The sequence below is a fragment of the Natrix helvetica genome (assembly GCF_964273705.1).
Source record: "Natrix helvetica genome assembly, chromosome: 1".
NCBI lineage: Eukaryota > Metazoa > Chordata > Lepidosauria > Squamata > Natricidae > Natrix > Natrix helvetica.
This window is the reverse complement of record NC_138548.1, coordinates 196,616,997-196,642,616: the sequence shown is the minus strand read 5'-3', so window position 1 is coordinate 196,642,616 and position 25,620 is coordinate 196,616,997. Positions and strand designations below refer to the sequence as shown.

The following is a 25,620-nucleotide window of genomic DNA, read 5'->3' as shown; positions in this document are numbered from 1 at the left end:
CAACGAACAAAGACTCCGAAACTTGAGTTACCTCAAAGTTCCATTTTATTAAAGATGTCATATTGGCACATCTGGGAAAACCTGAATCTGAAAGCTTCCAGGTTTTCCCCACCCACATGTCCATCACATGGTCCAATCAGGCACCGTCCTAACTGGAGAGGCCTCCAAGTCACACCCCTCCAGGTGCAGGGCAAGGTGGCCTTGATTCTCTGAGAAAGGAGTGTTATTTAGACTATACAGTATATCTCCCATACTCCATATAATCCCCCCCGTCTCATTTTCCCACAGCAGAAGGCCCAGTGTAAAAGATGCCTTCCAGGCATGACACTTTCCCCAAATTTGCTAGCTGTTTTAGAGGTGAAATAGTGATTAACTGATGACTTTGGATATGAATCCAGCAAGGAAATCTGAATTACGTTTTGGAAATATAAAACTGAGATTCCCAGTCTGGATGTCAGATTCAATACTGAGGTGGAAAATCAAGAAGTGTGTTATGTTATAAGCAATCAATCAATGCCTTTAATTGGATATACTGTGTGTCCATTTTCCAGGTGCCAGAGGCCATCCGTAAGTGCCAGCGTGCTGGCATCACTGTCCGTATGGTGACAGGAGACAACATCAACACAGCTCGGGCCATTGCAGCCAAATGTGGCATCATCCAACCAGGGGAGGACTTCTTGTGTCTGGAGGGAAAGGACTTCAACCGAAGGATCCGCAATGAGAAGGGAGAGGTATCAAAGAAGCTGTTTTAAGTTTTTGGAAAGGTGCTATTCCTGCAATTCCAAAGTCAGGGAGATAAGTTCTGAAATAGCAGCTTTCCTCCTCAAAGGGCTTGCTCAAATGGAAATTTGTTTGCAGATCAGGAAGAGGATCCCCCCCCCTTAAACAAGAGATCTTCAATGTGAACAAATCTCAGTTTTTCATTAACTCCAATCATTAGGAAGATTCTGAACACCCTTCGCCTTTTTTAAAAAAAAATCCCCACAAACAAAAAGTTCTTATACCAGAATTTCCACACTAAGGACTTATAGCACCTCCTGAGTATCATCCAGCCATCCTAGAAGTGATATAAAGTCCGAGTGCATTATTCTGGCCAGTGATGGTTGGATGCCTCCAGGAGATGCTATAAATTAATGGTGCAGAAATGAGCTAAGTCAACTTCCTATGTTCTCTTGTACTACACATACTACTTCTCTATATTTATAGATAGAACAAGAACGCCTTGATAAAATCTGGCCAAAGCTGCGAGTTCTGGCTCGATCATCACCTACTGATAAGCACACCCTGGTGAAAGGTAAGATCCCACCGATCTCTTCGTCCTCAGTCAAAACGGGGTGGTGGGAACTAGAATTCCCGGGATTTGGATTTATTTCCTGTTCCAAATCAAACTCCAGATATGCAGCCCAGAATTTCTCTGAAAGCATGTCCACCTAACGATGCAAACAGCTCTGGGATGTATTTGGATCGTAGCCCACTGGCCACTAGCTAACTCACATTCTTGACCTTCAAGGCATCATTGACAGCACTATTGGGGACCAGCGCCAGGTAGTCGCTGTCACTGGGGATGGAACGAACGATGGACCCGCGCTCAAGAAGGCCGATGTGGGCTTTGCCATGGTAAGAGGAGTTGAACTGAATTCCCTCCCCTGTGTCCACAGGGACATCCACTTCACAGGGAACTAGGGTGAAGACACACATAATATAAAAAGAGAGCTCACAGCATGTCCTTCATCTGTGGGATGAGCCCAGCATCCTCCTGGCGTCGCAGCTGCAATGACAGATGTACGTACTAGTTAACTCAATGCTGGCCCAGCCGCCATCAGCCCTTCCGTTCCCCTATGCTTGGTACAGGCGGTCTGCCTTTTCAAAAAGCAAGCAAGTGCTGTATGTATGATTATCTGCTTATTGCCATTTTCCATGGAAATGAATACAAATTGCATGAGGGACCTGGTGGGGAGGGAGGTGCCATGGAGACATCATAGTCATCAGTTAACTCTGCGTGCATAAGCAACTTCTGCAGATTTGCAAGGGTTTTTTTTTCAGGATTTGACCTTGCAGATGAGCCAGGTGACCTTGAACTGAAAAGAGGGGGCCTAGATCCAAGGTAGCCTGCTACTCTGTATCAGCCTTGATGCCAAAGTTATGAATTAAATGGATTACATCCAACTTAAGGGGCTCAGCCATGGGAAATCATTAGCTAATTTAAATATCAATCAAATACCTGGAGCTGGAACTTTTAAAAAAAGTATTAATGACTACAAGCTCAATAAACACCATCCAGCCCATTCCTACTGACCATCAATACAGTTCTGGATAAGCAGTAGCCAGTCTGCAATATGAGGGAGGAAATATTGGGAATTGTAGCTCTATGGTGGTTGCTTTTTCCAGATCAGGAGCAGTGATGTCATTTCCATCACTGCTCCTTCCTTCGGTCCCTCCTTTCTCTGGCAAGTAAGCAAGCTGATAACAAGCATTTCAGAATTTCTTATTCCTTATGCCATATATTCATACAGGAAGTCAAAAGAATAAACAGAACAAGTGCTGGTGAGATGTTTCTTTTCTTGCGTGGGATTTCTACTTCAAACTGGATCCTTTGCAAATTACTTAGAAATCTAGCTTAAAATCTAAAGGTTTATTTCAACTAGCTGAAGAACTTTGGTGTGTTTTTTTTAAAGTCAGAATATGTTATCAATTGAACCAATTCAATGGGAAATGAGCATAACTGGTTTCAATTGAGATAAGTCTGAGCTAAGTATGGATAGAAATACATACAGTACCTACTTCATTGGATATAAAGTTGTTGATGTCTGTATATATTCATGGTCAATATGGGGATTTGTAGTTCCAAATTTACCACTTTACCCATGAGTGCTGAGTGAATATCTTTATAATTATTAAGATTTCAATGCTCTCTGAGATCTTTTGGGTCTTTTTTCATTGGTTGATTAATGGTATTTGGAAAGACATTGGGATAAGGGGCCAAGAAATGCTGCATAGGAAACAAGAGACAACATAGTTGGGTACTGGAAGGGGCAAGAAGCTCAGAAAAGACCCTCCCTAGCTTCTCAGGCTGTAAAGGAGATGGCGGGAGAATTACTATTTGCAAGGTTCTGTTAAAGGTAGCCTTACAATAAAGTAAGGCTGGCTGCATCACAACTTTGTACATACTGTATATTGCATGCTAGCAGTCTATGCTAACAATGCTCGAGGGTAGCTCCAGTTAGGGTTGGGATGGCAACAAACAGTTTCTTCGTTTGTATACAAGACCAAAACATCAACATCTGGTCACCTTGATTCCTCATTCTGATTTATCTTTATGATATCGTGGTCTGATTGACTATACATTGAAGCTGTGACACCATCATGTAAGTTCTAGGAATCCTGACTGAAATCTCTAAGCTAAAAAAAAGGTACAAACATTTTTGTTTGTTTTAAGATTCCCAAAAGTCTGCTGGCTGAGAAGTGTGAGAAATAGGAATTGGGAGGCATTACATTATTCCAGGACTTATTTTTTGCTTATTATATATTTATAGCTCACTCCTAGACAAGATCAGCACTAAACACATAGAAATCTTCTGAATATCTGGTCACTGACTGGTATGCCAAAACAACAATAATGACACTAGTTTTTCCCCTTTTATGAAAGCAAGGTGATGGTAGTATCTTAGAAGGGGTCAAGATTGGAATTTTAGCAGACATTTATTTTTATTGGGGATTTTTTTTTAATGTGCATTGAAATTATCAGTGAAAAATATTGTGATAAAGGCCAGCAATACCTGTAGCCTAGTTTATTTTCCTGGGCTTTAGAAGAACTTCTTTAAATAGGATTCAGGTATATTTTGTACATGAAAAAGAATTCCTGGTAAAAATGCCAGGAATAACTTTATTTTTTATTAGTTTTATTAATCCCCCCTTTATTACTTTATAAGTACCTCAAGGTGGCAAATATGCATACAACTCCTTCCTCCTCCTATTTTCCCCACCATGACAACCCTATGGTGGATTTGGGCTGAGGGAGTATGACTAGCCCTAAGTCACCCAGCCAGCTTTCATGCCTAAGGTCGTATATAAAAGTATACATTAGGAAGTTTGCTGTGTGATTGTTCTTTGGGGAGGTGAAATAGTTTGATACAACACTTTATTTTCCAGTCCACTGAACAATTGTACTTTTTCACTTGACAAATAGGCTCCAGGAAATTAAGCCCAGAGGAGATCATAAGATGAATGATGAAGGAGAATTTGTGTCGCTGCCAAGCATTTCCTTCTCCTCCACCTCTTTCTTCGCATATCACTTAGCTCAATAAAAATGTTTTGGGAAATTCAAAAGCTTGCATACTTTTTGTACTATATAATTTGGTCCTGATTTCTTTAGTGACTAGAAATTCTCTAAAATGCCAATGGGCTTTTTCTTCCCTTTGCAAAATTGTCTGAATTCACAACTCAATAATGCAAAACATATCTGATTAGGAAGAAAGGGTGACATGGAAACATTTCAGGTGGGGGATTATGAAAAACATTTTTGAGTGTTTTCCTGGTGATTGTTGAAAGCTTTAAAAAAAAAAGCTTGTATCTCATACTTTGTAAAAGTACGGTATTGATAAATAAGAGAATTTTTGTAATTACAATACAGCCGAGCTAGGGAAGACTGTAGACGTTCCCCTTGAGAATCAGATGCCTTCTAGCTGCAGTGCACCAGGAGAAGAGCAGCTAGTAGGAGGTCAAGACAGTTTGGAGGAACCAGGCTGGCTGCATTGGTAGTAGGGGTGGGTGGGTTTTAATGTTTAGTTTGTTTTGAGTGGGGTGAGGGGAGTTGGCGGGTGTGAGAAGTATATGAATCTGGAACAAAGGGAGTGGAGAACTGGATGAGAGGGAAGGCAGTATGATTGAAACTGTGATGGGTAGATATGTTAGTAGGGGACTATACTTATAGATGCTGTGAATGCTGATCTTTTAGGACTTTTAATACCATCAACTATAGCATTCTTCTGGACTGGCTGTACAGGTTGGGAGTGGGAGGCACTGTGCTGCAGTTGTTCACTTCCTTCCTCAGTGGTCATTCCCAATTTCTTGCTAAGAGTGGGGAAGTCATAACCTGCAGCTCTCACCTATGGGGTGCCTCAAGGTTCAACCATTTGTCCCTCCTTTTTAACATCTACATGAAACAATTGGTGAAGTCATAGGTCAGTTTGGGGTTCAGTATTATCACTAGGATAGAACAGAACTCTATTTCAGGCATTAACATATAACAGTATATCATCACTATGCTGATGATACCCAATTGTACACCTCAACTTGAATGGTGCAGTTGAAGCTGCCAATGTAGTGGCCCTATGTCTGGAGGCTGTCCAGCTCTGGGTAGGGAGGAACAGACTCAACCCTGACAAGAGTGTGTGGCTAAGGCTGAGTTGATTTCATCTTTAGTCTTGGTTGGTGTTATATCTCCCCATCCAAGACTATTGGACAACCTGAGGGGGAGGTTGTTCTCATGGAGTTGTAGCTTTTCTTTGACCAGAAGATCCTTCACAGGGTCGCTCATGTCTGGTCACCTGGCAATTGAATTATTGCAATGAACTCTACATGGGTTTCCTGATGCCACAGCTGGTCCAAAATACAGTGGTGCGAGTAGAAATGGGTACCTACATTACAGCTCTGTATCATCACTACTTTAAGGAGCTGCATTGGTTACCAGCGGGTTTCCAGGTGCAATTCAAGGTGCTGCACATCACCTATAAACCCCTTCATGGCACAAGGCCTGGTTATTTGAGGGAGCAGCTATCTCTGATAGTCCCTTTGGGGAGAGGGGGCGGTATAAAAGTCTAAATAAAAGTAAAGTAAAGTAAGCCTGTCTGGCACAATTGGGCAGAGTGGGTGTGTTGCTCCAGTTCTTTCACATAAATGTTGTCATCTTGTGCAATTTAAAATGTATGCTTTCTCTGCTGTAGTGCTTGCCCTTTGGAACATCCTAACCCCAGAAATACATATGGATCCCACCTTTAAATATTATATAAATTTCTAACAATCTGACTCTCTTCTCATTCCTGGGATGGGAGAGTTTGTGGAACCCCCGGCATTCTTTGGTTACTTGTGTGGTTTTGTCTAGGTTTTCTTATTTTTCTTTTATATTATGCATTCTTTTAAAACTTTAAGTCACCCAGAGTCATTTTGGAGTTGCTACTCTAGAACACAGAACTGGGTTCCAGAGTTTCCGAGGCATTCAAAGGTGTGTGTATGCATGTCTGTGTATATGTATCAAAGGTTCTGTTTCTCTTCTTATTCAAGTTCTCCTGGCTGGCTAGCTAATTATCTTTCTTAGCCTTGTAGAATACAATGCCGTTTTATCTCTTTTTTTTCCCCTTTAATGTGTGGATCTAACTTTGGTAGCATCTTTTCCAACTAACACATTTTTTTTTTAAAAAAAATCAGCTTTTGTAAGCTATAGCTCACTTCATTAGAATAATGGAGTAGCTAAACCGATGTAGAAATTAAATTGAGGTGGGGGAGGAAAGGAAGCATCACCCCAATTTCAATGCTGCATCTGCTTAACCACTCCACACTTCTGATGAAATAGTTCACACCAAACTCCTAATTTTTGGCTACCATAGATTAACATGGTTTCTCCTCCTACAGTGTTTACTAGAGAACATAAGGAAAGGAGTACAGTAAATAAATCAGGAGCTGGTGCTTATTTCTCCTAAGGAAGAGGTGATGTTGGCAGAGAGAGAACAGAGAAAAAGAAAGTCAAAAGGGAATGACTAGGGGGTTGGGGAGAAGACTCAGGGATACCCGGGAACCCCTGTGGGGAATATCTAGCAGGTATATTTTATAGGACCAGTCAAACCTAGCTGCGTTCTCAAATGGAAGGAGCATACAGCCAATAATATGTCACACTGCAGAGTCTCAACCCACACATCTTGGTCCAGAAAAAGCTCTGCCCAAAGTTAAGCAGACAGCATTTGATTTAGATGTTCAAAACAAGTCAAAAACTTTCTACCATGACTCTAGAGACTTTGGCCTCTAAACATTGTGTCCATCCTGTCCCTGCTAAAAGGGAGTTCACATTGGCAAGATCACTTATTAGTGAACGCACTTATACATATTTTATTGATTTGCCCTTTATACCTGACCTGGTGTGCAGACTTAATTTCTCCCCCTACTTAGCCAATGCTTGGGATGGTCCTAATCAGAGATCATAAATGTTTTAATTAAAGAATCAGTCTAGTGAAATCTCCAGGAATATTGCCATTTGCTCCCCATTACTGTTAGGAGGTATTGGGTTTAAGTTCTGTCAAGAAAATAATAGATTTTGATAAACATGCTAGCTTATAAAGTTTGATTCTGTTATGATTTCTCTCCTGACTTTATTGCTTTCAGGAATATTGTTATGTTATAACGTAGAGTTCCCATCTACAACCATACAGCATATCAATAAATAAACCTAAATAAACATATGTGTTTTAATTGGCATAGGGTTAGCAATGGATGAATTAGATCAATGAAAATACTATTAGAACACACAACTATTGGGGTCATTAGAGTCATTAAGGGGAAAAGAGAGATGTTTTTTTTTTTTTTACTCATCACAAAAAGAAGAACGTATCAACCCTCTACTTTTGTGTCATCCTCAGGGCATAGCAGGCACCGATGTGGCGAAAGAGGCCTCTGACATCATCCTGACTGATGACAATTTCTCCAGCATTGTCAAGGCGGTGATGTGGGGTCGCAATGTTTACGACAGCATCTCCAAATTCCTGCAGTTCCAGCTCACTGTCAATGTGGTGGCCGTCATCGTAGCCTTCACCGGGGCCTGCATCACCCAGGTGGGCTGCATTGCAAGGTGGAGCAGTAAATGGAAGATGGAGGCCTGGACGGTCTAGAAATTGGGAAAATACACAATGGGGATACAATGGAATGATCTGTTCCAGCTGTTTCTCGCATCCCAGGTGTAAAAGTATGTGAGTGTGTGTCTTAGATGACTGTATAGAAAATGAATATTCAAAGATGAGAGAGCTTAAGAGAAGGAGAGGTAATCCTTCATCAAATCATGATAACGTGTTTAGAACCATAAATTTAGAAGGAGCCACTAAGCCAACAAATTCAGATCTGTGATCCACACAAGAATACAAAAATATTCCCAACTGAGGGCTGTTCAATGCAGGTCCCATTACCTCCCTGAGTAATTAGTTTCACCACTGAACTTCTCTTACCGCTAAGAAGCTGTTTCCAATTCTTTGACTGGAATTTGCCTTTGTGTAACTTAAATCCATTAATCTTCCCACTGGGGTGATAGAGAACAGGTTTTATTCTTCTTCTGTGCAACAGCATTTTGGAGTGTTCCAATCAATGAGAACACAATACATTGAACGCAACACATTTCAGGGAGAAACCTTTGCAGTTGATATGGCAAGAGTTAGTACATTCCAACAACTCTCTGATTCTCTGCCTAGCCTAATTTTATTCATTTTGATTGAAGAAGTTACTTGGATGAATAATGAAACGTCTCAGTTTAATAAACTTTGGCCCTGTTGTCATGATTTAACATTTTTAGATGTTTTTGGCCGGAATGATTGAGTCTTCATTTACACAGTGAAACTAGATCCTCATATTTGGCTGAGGGTGGGGGACATATAAAGCCACTCTAATAAAGGAAATGTGTATGTCTTTTGTGATACATGTTCTCGTAAGCTTTCTGGGGAAATTCTGGGAGTTGAAATCCACCCATCCCAACATTGCTAAGGTTGAGAAACAAACACTGCTCTATGGTAAAATTCCCTGATGTCAAGGGCAGACAAACAGAGTCAATGGACAATGAAGTTAGATAAATCAGCTTAAAATTGTCCCAAGATCTGATCAGGTCTTGGTTCAAGCCGCACAGTGATAGATACATGACATTATTAGGTGAAGAAAGGAAGGGTTGCTCCCACACAATCTGCTATTTTCTGCAAATGACAATTTTGAGTAAATAGTCAGCAACGCACTTCCAGTTAACAAATGTGCATGCAGCGACATAAAAATCAGCTACTTCTCACTCTTTTTTAGATGGATTTCTTTCTGTAAATTTAGGTTACACCTACAGTCAAACATGCTTCAGCTCCAATTACTTACAACTTGTGTTTATTGGGTCAGTCCATTTAAAGATTATATACTGGATTGAGGAATAAAGAACAGTATAGAATCAAATAACCCCCATGAATTTTAAAGCACAGATGCAAAGGATTTTTTAAAATGTCTTCATCATTCCCTTCTTTCATTAGACCTGTGATGAAGCTTGACTCTATTTTATTTTTTATTTATTCCACTTTCTTTCCATACTATCCTTCAATAAAACTTCCAGACCAATTTATAAAACCAAGTTAAAATGCTAATAAAACATGACAACTTGTAAATAAAACTGAAAAGAAAGCCTTGGAAAATTAAAAACTTAACATAGTCTCCTTCAGGTTGCCATCTACTGTATGTGATTCCAGATGGTAAGGCAAAATATGCTGTAGAAAATGTAAAGAAATAGGATACAGATAGTCCTCGACTTACAACAATTTATTTCGTGACTGTTTGAAGTAACAACGGCACTGAAAAAAGTTTTTCACATGTATGACGCTTGCAGCATCATACGTGGTCATATGATCAAAATTCAGGTGCTTGGCAACTGACCTATATTTATGTCAGTTTCAGTGTCCAGGGATCATGTGATCACCTTTTGTGACCTTCTGACGAGCTTGTTTAACAACTGTGTTACTAACTTAACAATTACAGTAACAAGAAGGTGGCAAGAAAGATTGAAATATAGGGCAAAATTCACTTAACAAATGTCTCACTTAGCAACAGAAACGTTGAGTTCAATTGTGGTTGTAAGTCAAGGACTACGTATATATTATATCCTAAATTGAACTTACTAGAATGTTGGGTTTTTTGTTTTTTAGTAATCCAAGCAACATTTTGGAAGATAAAGGATTAATAGTTTTCTTCTTGGTTGCAGTGAGACAGATAGTAGCAAGATCCTGGAAATCAGGAAAGGATCTGAATAACTCTGTATGATGGCAGAGATGCTAGAAAATAATTCTAATGGAAAATCCAACTTAAAAAGATGGTAGTACTGTACTATGATAAAATACAAGGTGATTTTTTTTAATTTCATCTGGTTTAAACACAGACATAATGATTGCCTACTATCCAGGTCCAGCATTCTAAATAATTTAATTAAATAAGGCTCTTTGTATTTTGCCTGTATATATACTCCACTGTATTATCATTTGTTACTTGCTAATAAATTTAAATTTTAAAAATTTTTTAAACAAACAGATGGTGAGGGCAGCTGGACGAGACCTTCCAACATTATCATGACTATATAGGTAGTAAAGCAGAATTTTTTTCAGATACTTGATTCCTAAATTTCCTGCTGTGGTCATAGCTTTCTCTAATTAAGTATCTGTCCAGGTGTGTGACAAATCCCAAAATTCTGTCCCTAGACATAAAGATTCAGAAGAAGGTTTTAGAAAGAGACATCTACCAATTCCTTCCTTATCAGTGACAAGATCTGGCTGTTTGCTGGTTCATGGAAATATAGTCAAAAATAAAACATGGACTCTGTGTGTGTGTGTGTGTGTGTGTGTGTGTGTGTGTGTGTGTGTGTGTTCAAATCAGTGTTGATTCCTGGTGAATACTGGACAAGTCCCTGCTGTTTTCTTGGTAAGATTTTCACAAGTAGCTTGCCCTTGTTGCCTTCTTAAGAGACAAAAGTGAGTGACTGGCCTAAGATCAACCAGCCAGTTTTGTACCTAGGATATGTTTAGAATTTATGGTCTAGCTTGGTGTGTTAACCACCACATCAAACTGTCTCTTTCCATAATATCTATTGGGATATACAGTGGTTGAATGTTAGGCAATAGCTGAATTACTGGAACGCTTCCAATCCTGCCCCTTTCATCTCAGCACATCTTGCCAATGAGACTGTGAGAATCATGCTTGGAAAGAAAATTAATTTGAGTTTAATCTGAAGCCAGGAGCTTGACACCAGCCAGTATGCAGTATGCAGTTCTAACACATCTGCGAGGCACTGAGCTCAGAAAGTCCTTAACATTTTTGCAATGCATTTAACAGAATGGAAAATGACTTTTGAAAAATACCATCTGTCATGTGTAAGATTTTGCTGAAAATGAGGTTGACCCCAAATTCCACTTCCATTTAGCAATATCTCTTATAGCACTGAACTAGGGTGATGGGAGGATTCAAGAGCGGGGATGACAGTCACACAATTACACAGACACCCACCCTTACACACACATGCACAATTTATATCTATAACTACCTGTTGCCTTAGTAGTTGTGTGTGTATACATACACACACACTGTATATACTGTATAGATACATGCATACAACATACATACATACATACATACATACATACATACATACATACACACACACACAGTGTCCTTTGGAGACATCCTGGATTACCCACTTACCTCCCAGTTAGTAGTAGTAGTACCTCTCATAATTTTAATCTCTGAACTAAATGCATTTATCACCTTTTCATTTCAGAAAAGACAAGTGTGTGTTTGTATGTGTGTGTAAAAATAATTAGATGAACATCTGTAAATGTATACTATTAATCTGACTATAAAGCATTTTTTTAAAATAATGAAAAATTATGCTATATTAAAATGAGCAGAATGAGCCCCAGCAGCCCCCAATATTAATAGTCGAGCATCTGCCACACCCTAAGTAGTCATCTAAAAGGTTGAATCGTGGCAACTAGACCAAAATTTGTTAATCTGAGACGTTCCGCTTCCCATCCTGAGCTTCATCAGTCAAAATTTTTAAAAATTAATTTAAAAAAAATATCTGCCTATTTTTTTTATTTTTTTGACTGATTAAGTTTTCTGGATGGTAAGCGAAACATCTCAGATTAACAACTTTTGGTCCAGTTGCCATGATACCTTTGGCCTGGACGATTGAGTCTTCGTTGACATATCTAAGTAGTTCTCTTCTTTCCCCTGCCCCCCCCACCCCGCAAGCACCCTTACTTCTTCTGCTCTACCACTCAAGGAAAGGAGCACAAGGATTGTGCTAACAAAGATAAGCACTGTACCCAATCCTCCTGTTTCTCCCATAAAAAGGGAAATAACCTGCTTATTACCTCAGTGACAGAAACATGCAGCAATTATTGAAGTAAACACGTTCTCATTTGCATTATTGTTGTACTGAATCACTCTTTTAATTCAGATTATTACATACCAGATCCTAATGAGATTGTGAAAAGCAGATTGAAATCAGTAGACATTTGAAGTCTGTACACCAAGTTATAGAACTGGCTAATCTAGCCCAATGATTTATACTCTGATATCAGTATAACTCACAGATCTCCAGAGTAGAGTCAGAGTGACTCAGTTCAAGGCAGACATTTGGTTCCCAACTCCTTTTTAATTTTAATGATACTGCAGAGATTTCCAGAGGGAAATAACAGGTGGGAGATACCACAGGTGAAAGAGCTAACTTTCTCTCTACCTGTCAATTGTACCTTGCAAGTTACTCCCAAACTGTACAATACAGTACTCTGTTCACTGTCATCTTCTATTTAAAGGACTGTCCAATTCAATCCAGTTTAAAATAAAAGAATAAAAATGGAGCACAAGGACGAGTCTTTGGAGCTGTCCATCAACAGGTAAATTCAGGAAAGCAAGACTTGTCTTGTTTTGTCCTTTCATTCTTGATGGATTCCTTCTTCTCCATTTCCTCCTCCTTTTGATTTCGAGGCAGTTATTCATAAGCTCAGCACTTAGTGGAAGCATAGACCCAAGCTGAAATTCAAAAGTAGTCTGATAGCAGCTTTTTTGCCTAACAGAGGTGCTACCAGATTCCTTCTGAATTTTGATTACCATAGAGTAGCATGGCTGCTCTCCCATAAGGCCTCAATCTCTCTTGAGAACTTCTGTCTGGAAATGCCCCTTGTGATGGTACATAGATAAATATGTTGATGAAGTTCACCTAATACACCCCAAGTACCAGAGGCTTCGACTAGTACTGACTGTGTTACAAGAAAGTTTGTTCATTTCTAAGCAAGTCCATTGGTATCTTAAGGTGGATAGGGTATGCTTAGTATGCCTAGAGGTGGATGGGTATATGCTTCCTTCACTTCCTGGAGATGTTACAATTTTCCTTCTCAATTTCTCCTAAAGGATTCTCCTCTCAAGGCAGTACAGATGCTGTGGGTGAATCTCATTATGGATACATTTGCTTCCTTGGCACTTGCCACCGAGCCCCCAACTGAGGCCCTGCTGCTGCGCAAGCCCTATGGACGCAACAAACCCCTCATATCCCGGACCATGATGAAGAATATTTTGGGCCATGCTGTGTACCAGCTCATTATCATCTTCACCCTCCTCTTTGTGGGTGAGTTTATAAGGGAACTATGGAAGGGTAGAGAGTAAAAGGTTGGCGAACTCCACTTACTGTCCCAGAAATTTTCTGGGTTTCTATGGTCTAGTTTTGCCTCATCAAGGCAATTCAGTAGTGATGACTGTCACATTTCTCTTCCAGGGGTATTTTATCCCTAATCCCTGGCATGCGAGAAAAGAGTTTTACAACTTGTGCTACTTTTTTTTTTTCAAATTTAAAGGGGGGAAAATGAGAGACAGGGGAGAAAAATAATTCCATAGCACCATCTGTTTGTCATTCAGATGGCGGGGGAGATCAACTTCACCAGGCATAAATAGAATCAAACTTTAGTTGGGGTGGGGGGAAGCAAGAAGTAAAATTTTCTTTTCAACTTTAAATAGACACGTGTAACACAATTTGCGATGGAAGGGATAAAAACAGAGAATTGCTAAAACCACAGTCAGCATTTTGAAAGAGCTACTGGAAAGTTCAGATGAAGAGACTGCTCCTCTAAACTAGGAAGCAGTAAAGATGTTCCAAGTTACAAAGTTAATGTAAAGAAGTTGCAAGTTACAAAGCCCCACGTGACTGAGCTTGTATAGAAACAACAGATATCAGAAACGATGAAGATTCAGTAAAACTAAACTTAGCAGAATTCTTAGCTAACCTTTTCCCCATTACTCTAAAGCAGGGGTGTCAAACTCGATTTCATTGAGGGCTGCGTCAGGGTTGTGTTTTACCTCGCTTGACATCACTCGTGTCAGGAGCGCCTGTGGTGGCCTGAGCTCTTTGCCAATGAAAACAGGTTCCCGAACTCCGTTTTCGCTGGCAGAGGCACCACAGCCCACTCTTTGCTGTTTCCAGGGCAGCCCCGCAGGCAAGATCTAAGCAACCTGAGGGCCGGATCCAGCCTGCAGGCCTTGCAACCCCTGCTCTAAAGAATAGACTGGGCTTGAATCAAATTCCTTTCGACTGAACTGTTAACTGGAAATTCCACTCTAATCAGAGCTGGAGGAGAATCTTAGTTCCTTCTCTCCCACTCTCCGTAACACACGTCTATGTATTCCTTTTCTCCTGGAGTACTGCCTGCCATTTCCAAGAGAACCAAAGCTCTTCCCCCTGGAAAGGGAGGGGTTGAGGGAGAAGCCCTTATTTTTTTACATGCTAAAGTAAGATCCCTCCTAACAAGAAGTCTTACATCTCTCAAGAATCTAGGATTCCAATCCCAACATGTTGATTTCAATGTCTGGGCTGGCAGCTTGTCATCTGTCATGAGGGGCTGATAGGTAAGCAGCAAGAGTGAATCTGAGGTGGGAGCTTACTTGTCCATTCGGTGCAACACCAAACTGGAACTTCGGTGGAGGGATGAATTTGGCTGGTTGGAACTGGCGTTCTCGGTCCATGATGCATTGCTTTACTCCCTTTCCTTACCCCGCAGGAGAGGTTATATTTGACATTGACTGTGGCCGCAACGCTCCCCTGCATTCTCCGCCCTCGGAGCATTACACCATCATCTTTAACACCTTTGTCATGATGCAGCTGTTCAATGAGATCAATGCCCGCAAAATCCACGGAGAGCGCAATGTCTTTGATGGCATTTTTGGCAACCCCATCTTCTGCAGCATTGTTTTGGGCACCTTTGGCATACAGGTATAAGCTTGCAGCAAACAGTCGTAAAAAGCTGGGTGGAGTTAGAAAAAGACGGAAAAGAGGCATGTACTTCCTCTTTCTGTGGACTTCCACAATAACAATAGCAATAGCACTTAGACTTTTATACCGCTTTACAGCCCTGTCTAAGCGGTTTACAGAGTCAGCATATTGCCCCCAACAATTTTGGGTCCTCATTTTACCCACCTCGGAAGGATGGAAGGCTGAGTCAACCTTGAGCCACTCAGGATCAAACTCCTGGAGTGAGCAGTGAGTTAGCCCGGTAGTACAGTACCGCATTCTAATCACTGTGCCACCATAACCTGGTGCCCTCTAAATGTGTTGACATGCAACTCTCAGATTCTTAGCCAGTATGGTCAATGCTCCCATCCTAGTTAATCCCAACACATTTAAAGATAGCTAGTCAGGAAAGCTGATGTACAACTATAAATGAATAGTTCAATAGTCACACAACGTGTGCGTGTGTGTCTGTCTGTGTGTGTGTGTGTGTGATGCCTGTATCTGTGTCTGTATGAATTGTAAATGTTTATGCATGCTTTTGTAGATTGAAATTATTAAAGGTCCATGACACTTCACAGATAGACAAGGTAGACATACTGTATAACAGCTCTAAATTGCATCCTGACAATGAGGACTGCAACTGGAAGAAAAGACTTGGAAGACAGAGAGAAGCAAAGTTGACAGAAGATAAATACATTAAAATACAAATTGTGTACACACAGACGGATAGTATAGAAAGTAAATATTACCATCATGGAAATAATGCACAAATGGTTTACCTTGGACAAATAGACATGAAGTTATTTTTAAGGCCAAAGCAACAAGATAACACTGGGAAGAGGATCAGTCAGATGCTTTCCTGACTCACAGGAAATATAAGAAGTGGGAGGAGGGGCAGCAAAACCAGGCTTGGAAGATTCTGTTATTATAGACGATCTCTATTAAAATAGCTTTAGCCTTCTTGTGAAGTTGATTACATGGTCTGGTATATATAGTAAGGCGGAGTGAGGGATGGAGGGATGGAGGGATACATGCATGCATGCATGGATTATTTGTATTTAGACAGTTTGTCTCAGATATTTTATTTGCTTTGAGCATCAGACATCCTTTTCTTACATTTACCTGAGGATCTGGTTCCTCGGATCCTGGATCTGTTCCTATCTGTTCTTAGTCCTGCATCTGATCCAGAGTTTCCTTCTGTCCTGTTCAGGCAAGTCTCTTCTAGTACTAAAAAGTTGACTATCAACTTACCATCCCTCTGTTCTTCCTACTCCCACCCTACAGATCGTCATTGTGCAGTTTGGGGGGAAACCATTCAGCTGTTCTCCACTGAATGCAGAGCAATGGCTGTGGTGTCTTTTTGTGGGCTTCGGGGAACTCGTCTGGGGACAGGTAAGGAAGTCATTTTCATTTACACCAGTATATTACTTCTTACTTCTCCATCAGTATTGGTATTTCCTTCCAGGTCTTGTTTTCAGATTTATGCCCCCAAAAAATATGAAACAGGAGAGGAGAAAAGCTTCTCTTAGTCATTTTTGCTGCACCATTTATAGAATTGTATACCTCTCTTTCTTCCCATACTTATCCCACCTTTTTTTTCAAGTGAATGTTCTTCATTTCAAATTTGCCCATAGATAAGATGCTCCAGACCTATAAAACTGTTGCTACTCTTTTTCACCCATTGCCCTATAGATTTACATAAAATTTGTATACTACTTTTATATTACAACTGTACATTTTTGCAATGTAGTATTATCTAGAGTACTTCCTAATCACCCCTAATGTCAGGCTCCAAATAATGCATCCACCACAAATTGAACTCCGAGGCATTGCTTTTCCTCAAAGAACAAATTTATTTAGATACATCATGTTGGCGCTGCTGGTGAAAAGCCACATCCCAATAAAATTCAGGCTTGACACCTAGCATGGAATATGTCTTTTCCACATCCATGGCCTACTGAGCTATTCGTTTTCATTAAGCGATCTGTGGTTGCCCCATGTTCCATCACTATTACTATTTTCCCCCCTGAAAAATATTGAAACTGAGCAATAGATATTTTCTACAGAGAAAAGACTGAAATGTAGCCTAGGTATTTACTCCCCGCTGCAGGTCATTGCCACCATCCCTACCAGCCATCTTAAATGCCTGAAGGAAGCAGGACATGGCCCTGGTAAGGATGAGATGACAGATGAGGAAATGGCTGAGGATGAGGAGGAAATTGACCATGCTGAGCGGGAGCTGCGCCGTGGCCAGATCTTGTGGTTCCGTGGCCTCAACCGCATCCAGACCCAGGTATGAGACAGTGGGGAGGAGCCTCCTCACATCTGACTCTGACTAGTGCTTCCCTCCCCACCCCCTTACCCAATCCTCCCTTTGCTTTAGCAGTGACTTGAAGACAAATCTTTCATCTGGTTATCTCCTACCCCTTCCCAGGACATGGTGGTTTCACCCTGATGCTCATGCCTGGTGGAGCGAGAGAGAGAGAACTTTAATGCCAGGCATTTCCACACTGCCTTGTTTCAAGAGAATAAACTAATGAATGCCAAGCTTTGATGCATGTACAGGGGCAGCTTATAGAAGCAGAAATGGGATGGTGATTTGTGGGGGGGTTGTTGTTGTTGTTGTTGGTCTACTTAAAAATTGTCCAAGAAAAAGACAGTGAATCTGTCACTAAGACAGTGACAGCAATTGTAACAGTAGTGTCGTAGTCAGTATAATACCAGTACCAATAGGGAAAATTGTAGTAGAGTTAGTGGTAGTAATTCATACAGCAATAGGTCATGCTAGATGCTCATAAGATAAAGGAAGAAAAGAAGCTCAAACAGGATGTCTTGTCCAAGGACATCCAGTATGAGTATGGCAACAAATTGACTCAGTTCTGACCACATGGCTATTAAACCCCACCATGTGGCTTGTGCATTTCCATGGAGAAAGATGATAATGGTAAGAGCTACATAACACGTACTGTCCAAAGCGGCCCAAATATAATGCTGGCTATGGCATGTTGTATCTGTTTTTTGGGGGGAGCTTGAGCCAAATGTCCATGATGGTACTAGAGCTGGGGCCTCACGCATAACAGCCTGCTGAATCTTTATTTTATTACTTCACTCCTTGCTCATGTGTAGGGTCAGGATGTCACAAAGAGCAGGCTGGTGTGTTAGTTCACAAGTGGACCCAGTGTTGGAAACAAGCCCAGTTTGCAACTTGTATCACTATGAGTACCTAAGACATAATTGGGCATATTCCTTGTATAAGTGTAGTGAGACAAAAACAATGTGAAGTCAGTTTAGTCTCTTTCAAAGCCCTTCTTTCTTTGGCTGAAATGGATTTTAGGACAGAAATATTTGCATACGAAAGACGAATATATGTTTATCAGTTGAAAAATGAAAGAATATTGGGCGAGGTAAAACATTATAGCTATATCTTGACTTGGCCAATCAATTTTTGGTTGAATCCTTGAGCATCAAATGAGAAGCAGGAGAAATCTCCCTGCACGCACACAGTATTTCCTTTTGTGATGGTGAGCTGCATGGAACACAATATAATGGATTAAAATGTAAGCAGGGGCTTTGCTTTATCAGTAAGACAAACTCCACAATGCCAGAGTTACCAAGAAATTTAGATTAGATGCATGCTCCATCTGGCATTTGTAACTTGTCTGATACAGTGAGAGCACACTACCTTTAGGGGGAAATGGCATTTTGACAGAAAGAAAAAAAAATTCTATAAAGAAATGTAAAATATAAAATATACCACTTCAACCCCATTGGAAATCCTTCTGTTCAGGATGCTTCCCTACTGATATTTATTTTGGAATTCATATAGTCAAAACTTCACTACATGGGATGGAGATGGGGCAGTTATCAAACATCTACCTCAAATTCCCGCTCTCATAGATTTTTTTTGTGCCTCTTTTATCTTCTTTTGAAAATTCATGAAATTTTATTTTATTCATTTTGTAAGGAGTGGAACAACAGCACAATCTCTCAAATTCCCCACTTGTTTTTAAAGAGGTGTGGCGATGAGTACAGAGATGTTTTGGATAGTTAATGCTGCTCTTTTCTTAGTAATATATTTCACTATTATCTTTTCAGATAGTTATTTTGGCAGTATTTTTAGTAATCCTTTATATTTGGACTAAAATCCATTTCAGCTTTTATTTTTTTTAAAAAATCAGTTCAATAAACCTGAAACATTGTGCCAGTCAGCATGCTAAATTTATAAATATATGACTTAAATTACCCATTACCCACACAGTTAAATTACATCTTCTAGTAGATTGGGGGGGGGGGATGAAATATCTCCCCACACAAGTGATCAATTACCACTCAGCATATAATTTATTGCAGAAAAAAATAATGACTGAATAAGTTTAGAACCCTGCAGTTTGGAAGCAACCCGAAATCATTCTAATTAATAATTAATTTGATTTACCTGGGCGTATAAAGAACTGTTCCTTTTAAACAAAAATTAAAGCAAGGATTATCAAGCACATAAAAGTTGCCCTCATAAATTTGTGGGCAATATCAACGCAATCATCACCCAACAACAAGTTAAGGAGGAAGGGTGGGACCCTGGAGGAAGGGTGGAACCCAGAACTCATGGGAAGGTAGGCTGTTCCTCCTCGGATATTTATAGCATTTGTACACAGGTATGAGTGGTCACCAGTGGTCCATGTGAGCGGCATGATTCCAAAGACACCCATGTCTGGCTTCTATGTTCTAATTACATGCTTTCTGGTTGCAGCCTTTCCCCACCCATCCCTTCCCACTTCCTCCCACTGCCTCAAAGAGGGGGCGGGACATGTGCCTTGTTGCAACTCTTTTTTTTTTCTTTTAGCATGTAAAAAAATGTTCCTGATTTAAGAGTTGATGCTCTTGGATCAAGGAAGTTCCCTGACCAGGAGCATGATGAGAAATGACCAATAGCATGTGATGTATCGAAATTGCTGTTGAATGGTTAAAATGAAATGACTGCCGCCCAAGCATCATGTCTTCCAACCCTTCCCCAACAACAGCTCTTAATCAACTTACACTGATGAAGGGTGCTCATGCGCCCCATCTTTCATGACAGAACCCAGGAATCTGGCTCCCCTCCCAATCTTCCCCTTCAGGGGTAAGAACCAGGGCTTCCAGGATGGAATGTGGAAGTTTCAGGCATGCTTAACCCCAGTTCCTTTCATTCAGTGCAGACCCCTCATCTCAGCCTACTAAATCAACTTCATCCCCTTGAGATGTAAGTTGCAGCAACAGTGCCACACTCATCTGAGTCAAATGAGTCAAACCAAGAACAGCTTCTACAAGGCTGATTAACCAAAGGAGAGGGGAGCAGGGAGGTTCCTGTAGTTCAAAATGCCTTGCACCAAAACCTACTGGTATCCAATTGGAAATTCTCCTGCTTCTGCCTGCTCATACCATTTGCACCAGCAGGAGATCAAGAATTGAAAACTGGTTTGTACCGTGATTATAATCTCCAAGATGACTGATTTATCTGGATCTGTATGTCTAATTTAACCATCTTGTGATCTCATAAAGAAGTTTTAGTACATGCCAGTATAAGCGACATGTTTCCTATTGCAAAAGTGGAGCTCAAAGAGTGATTTGGCAAAAACAATCCTGGTAAGTTCATGGGTCTTTCCCCATTTCTGATGTGCTATTCAGCCATCTACCAGTCAGCAGATAAGAATACTGGCATGATATTTGCTGAGCCCTTTGTTAATCCCTATCTTATCTCTATTCTCAGTCTCTACCATTACCTCACTTTCCTCCAAGGTAAGGGGTGAGAAAGCTTACTAAATTTTAGACACCTTGAGGCTATCTGTGTCAGAATAAATATAAGAAAAATACCTTAATCCTACTTGGAACAGGATGAGCAACATGGGGACACAGTGGAATAAAAAGAGGCTGTCATGTATGTTTGTACCATGGATAGGTGCATGCCATATGCAGTGGGAACATTCACTCCACTTTCTACTAGGCTCCCTTTGGGCCATGCTGATTTGATTTTGTGATACTGTCCAAATACTATTGGTAGCAGAGGTGGATTCCTACCGGCTCAGACCAATTCTGCTGAGTAGGTAGTAACTCGACCTGCCACGCCCCTAAACTGGTCCTATCAGCGGCGCCATCTTGTTTTTTGCTTCTGCGCATGCACAGATTTTTTTAGTGCTGCATATGCATGCATAGCATGCATCATGCGCGCGTGCATTCAAAGCACGTCCCTGAGCGAGCCAACAGTAGCAGAAGCCAAAACCCACACCTGATTGATAGTCATGAATTATATTGAATGAGGAGAATGCAGTACTCCTCAAACACAATTATATTTGTAACATAATGCATCATATAAGCCAGTGGTTCTCAACCTGTGGGTCGGAACCATTTTGGGGGTCAAATGACTCTTTCACATGGGTCGCCTAAGACCATCGGAAAACACATATTTTCGATGGTCTTAGGAACCGAGACACCAATTTTATGGTTGGGGGTCACCACAACATGAGGAACTGTATTAAAGGGTCGCGGCATTGGGAAGGTTGAGAACCACTGATATAAGCCTTCCTTTTTTGAGAACTTTTATGATCTTGGATTAACAATATGTAAACAACAACAACAACAATAATAATTCCTCACTAAGACTTTCCCCCTTCCCAGCTATTTTGTTCCCTTGTGACACACCTGACTACTCTTAAAAATAGAAAGTTGGGGTTCCTTGATATAATACATACCATTTATAAATTCAGTAGAATTCATATGAACAAGCTTTTCTGCATAATGTCCCATTGCAAGTAATATCTACATATTCACATTGGAAGTTTTTTCATGTGAAACATAACCAAAATTTCCCCATGCATAGAAAAGTAGTGCTGAACTTTTACTCTATTGGGGGTGGGGGTTATATATCTTTCCAGTCTAAAAGTGCCAGGGATAGTTTTATGTGCCGATCCCACTGAATATATCAATATCCTGAATCATAAATTTGCTTCTTCTTTTTCTTTTTTCTTTCTTTTCTTTCTTTCTTTTCTTTCTTCCTTCCTTTCTTTTCTGTTTCTTTCTCTTTTTTGCAGGGAGCGTGGGAAGACATGTAATAAATGGGTGTAAATTCATGCTTAGAATTTATAATAGAGTCTGACAATGGACATGTTTCAAGGTGACAAAAGGTGGATCCTAAATTCCTCCTTCCCCTTCATATTTCCTTTTCACGAGGATACAAACATATCCGTATATGTAACTTTGCTTTCATTTACTGTGACACACACTCTATCTTTCCAACCAATCTAGTTCATGTGTGGGAACAAAAAGGTTTACTTATCGTTTCTTAGCATGCTGAAATCTCATACTTTCCTTTGTCTAGTTAATAGTGCAAACTAAGAAGCCCATCCATTCAGTATCCTCCTCAGTTGTTCCCGATTTTAATCAGCTTGTGCATACAGTGGCTGGGACCATGCATCCTGCTAAGGCATCATCTGGTTTCCTTGATTTTGGCTTAGAACAATGAGTGAACCAAACTAAAGTGATGCAGTAGGTCCTTTCCATCACCCAAGAACAAGAACCTGACCTACATACATAAATAAGAGAGAAACATCACCAAAAGGATGGATCCATTCATTTTTCACAGTAGATACTACAGCAGAAGAAGGGAAGTTTGTCTCAGTATGTATATACATAAACTATCACCAATAATACTATGCAACAGTTCACTGTATGGTGAAGCCCACAGATCAATTGCCCACTTCATGAATATATTACAACCAACACATCTGCATGAACCAGAATAGCTAGATTTAAATGTGGGGTTTCTTTAAAAAAAAAACTACACAGAATACATGATTTCTGAAAGACATGATGGTTTCTTTTCTTTTAATATTTTATTGAAATCTTTGCAGGTTTTTCTTGTGCACTGTCTGATGTAATGTGGCCATCCCTCTCTGTCACACTTCAGATAAATTGGGATTTACTAGAATTATCAGCCATTATTAGGGTCTTCCTGGATTAGGGAAAGATGGGGCAGGCTTCCTGCTCGTAGGAGATGTCTGGGTCACCTATCATGCTATCTCATAAGACATGGCTTACTAGGTTGCCTAGTTTCATATTTCATGCTAAGAAGAAATCAAACATTTTGGTTTAGTGAGCTGCATAGTGTATATACTCACAGATAACCCAAGAATTTGTGGTGCCAAAATATATCCCCCAAATTGGGTTCAGTTTATCTACAGATGGGCTTATCTGCAAGTATATACAGTAGGCTTTCCCCTCAACGTTTTAAAAGTATCTGTGTATATCTTGTATATATTCACAGATAAGACCATGTGTGGATAAGCTGACCCTTGAAATTGGTGTATGTTTAATTTTAACAACAGGCTTATCCATAGTGGCACATTTTTAAAAGTTAGTTTGGTTTAAAAACTGAGGGCCAGTTTATCCATGGATGGGCTTATCCACGTGTATATACAGGAATCCCATTAGAATTATTTCTGGGATTAAAGAATAATTTCTTAAACTGAGAAGAGGGAATTAAGCTTTCCCCAGTTCTGTGATTCTGTAATAAAGATAGGCTCAGCCGCAAAAGATTTCAGTTATATCTGTTATATTATTCATATTGATAATTTACAATCCTTTGCTCTTTCTCCAAGGTTTATACTTGCATAACCTAATCTTGAACCAAGATTGTTTTTTTACCATATCCACACCATGGCCTATTATTTCTTCACCTTTTCTCTTATTTATTTTCCAAGTGACTGTATAACTGTATACTATACAAAGCTTGCACTGCAGAGAGTTATGGATTCCTAGGTTCATACTATTTGCCAAGTAGTATATTTGGTAGGCCTTCTGAGTTATCATGCTTATTCTGGTTTATGTCAGGCCATTTTGAAATTAAACGTTTATTTGAAAATACTGTGGAAACATCAGAAAAGAAAAGGATTACAATTTCCTCTCCTATCCATGGGAAGTAGATCTCAATGTTCCATTATAGGGCTAATCCTATAATTAGGCAGAGTAAATTGATGCTTTGAGGGCAGAAGTGAAAGGATACTGAGCAGGGAAAAGGGAGCTGGGGGTGCTACTTAATTTAGGACAAGTTGTGGAAGCCCTTGTTTTATTTCCAAGCTCAAGCTAAAATTCAAATGCCAGATCAATCCATTTCTGTACTTGGAAGAACGTGCAGGATGGAGTTCTTGGCCTCAGGGGAAATTTCAGCCATGTTTAGGTGAAAATATGCACTGGACTCAGCAAGTGTGGATTTTTACAAGTACGAAAATTTAGAGTGTTGTGCACATTGCAAATGTAGTCTTTTATATACTGTAGTAATCCATGCTCAGAAAGAGTCAAAAAATGAAGCACAATGTTATCCAAGGGTCCATCACTGTGAATGAAGAAATTGCAAAATTCAAGAATTTCTGGAAGTTGGATCTTTCTCAATCCTTACTGAACCCATGCAGAGTGATGACTGAAACCCTGGGCACAGATGTGTCCTGACAGCAATAGTATACTTTTCATTTTTCTTTTGAATTTGAAAACAGGAAGGAATAACACCAGTATAGGATAAATTGAAATCCTCTGAGATACAATGAAGTTGATGCTCAAACATCTTCCTATGCTTGGCCATCCCTCAAGCCTGTTTTTATTTGAATTTACCTTTACCTCCTCTGTACTGTTCGCTCTCCAATATGCAATTCCTTAGTCATGCTAAAACAAAGATACTGGTGAGAAGAGTGGAATGGGTTTTTGAAGACCAAAATTATAAAGTAATTCAAACACAGCAATTTGAGATTTTGGAAATGTTTTATAACCCTTTCTCCTTGCCTGAGGCTGTCTGGTGATTCTCAAAAGGTGGAATTATGTGTCTTTATGATTCATCTTAATGCGTAGCCCTTCAGCACATCTTCCGGCAGTGAGTTTGACAGTTCAGGTGTGCCTTGTACTCTGTTCTTAATAGGAGGGTGGGCATCTATTTATCCAGTGATTGGTTTTCCCTGAACAATTCTGGAGTAACATACCGTGGGTTTGTACTTTGTGTCAATGATCCAGAAACGGAGCTTTTGGGTGACCAGTTTCCTCGATCTTCTGCTGGTGCAACTTGCTTTCTCCATCAAAGAACATCAGGGTGGTGCCACCAGCTGGTCTCTGGCACATAATGCTTCACAGTCTTTGGCAGGAGGCCAAATACCCAGCATGGCCAATTTTGGCTGGCACGGGCTGTTGCATTTGCAGCCACTGTCCGCTGCCACCCAAATTTTCTATCTCATTTTCTCTCCTGCAGATGGAGGTAGTTAGCACCTTCAAGAGAAGCGGCTCCTTTCAGGGGGCTGTCCGACGCCGCTCTTCCGTCCTCAGTCAACTGCACGATGTAACCAATATTTCTACCCCCACTCACGTAATTCTCTCCGCCGCAAATGCCAGCACCGGTACCGGGAGTGAGTCTTGATTTCCTCTTACTGCTTGTGATTTAAAACAAAAAGCAAAACAAGACCAAAAAACCCCTCCACCCCATTCTATTTCTGCCCCTCCTACAATATCCCTTTTCTTCTCTCTATCCACCCACCCCCCCATCCCTCAGTCCCTCGTTGCTGCAGCCACCGTTG

General features: G+C 40.3%; 1 protein-coding gene across 5 annotated transcripts in view; it reads left to right on the top strand.

Moving 5' to 3' along the window:
* ATP2B3 (ATPase plasma membrane Ca2+ transporting 3) overlaps positions 1-25,620 on the top strand; it is a 133,219-nt gene that overhangs the window by 93,977 nt on the left and 13,622 nt on the right. For 2 of the 5 annotated variants that reach the window (XM_081934682.1, XM_081934681.1), the window contains 9 exons: positions 552-731; positions 1,207-1,294; positions 1,511-1,617; positions 7,626-7,817; positions 13,174-13,387; positions 14,811-15,022; positions 16,325-16,432; positions 17,151-17,333; positions 25,299-25,452. In XM_081934682.1, the coding sequence (XP_081790808.1) occupies positions 552-731; positions 1,207-1,294; positions 1,511-1,617; positions 7,626-7,817; positions 13,174-13,387; positions 14,811-15,022; positions 16,325-16,432; positions 17,151-17,333; positions 25,299-25,452 (1,438 nt within the window). The remainder of the gene's footprint in view (positions 1-551; positions 732-1,206; positions 1,295-1,510; positions 1,618-7,625; positions 7,818-13,173; positions 13,388-14,810; positions 15,023-16,324; positions 16,433-17,150; positions 17,334-25,298; positions 25,453-25,620) is intronic. The other 3 variants (XM_081934679.1, XM_081934680.1, XM_081934683.1) reach the window with 2 other exon arrangements.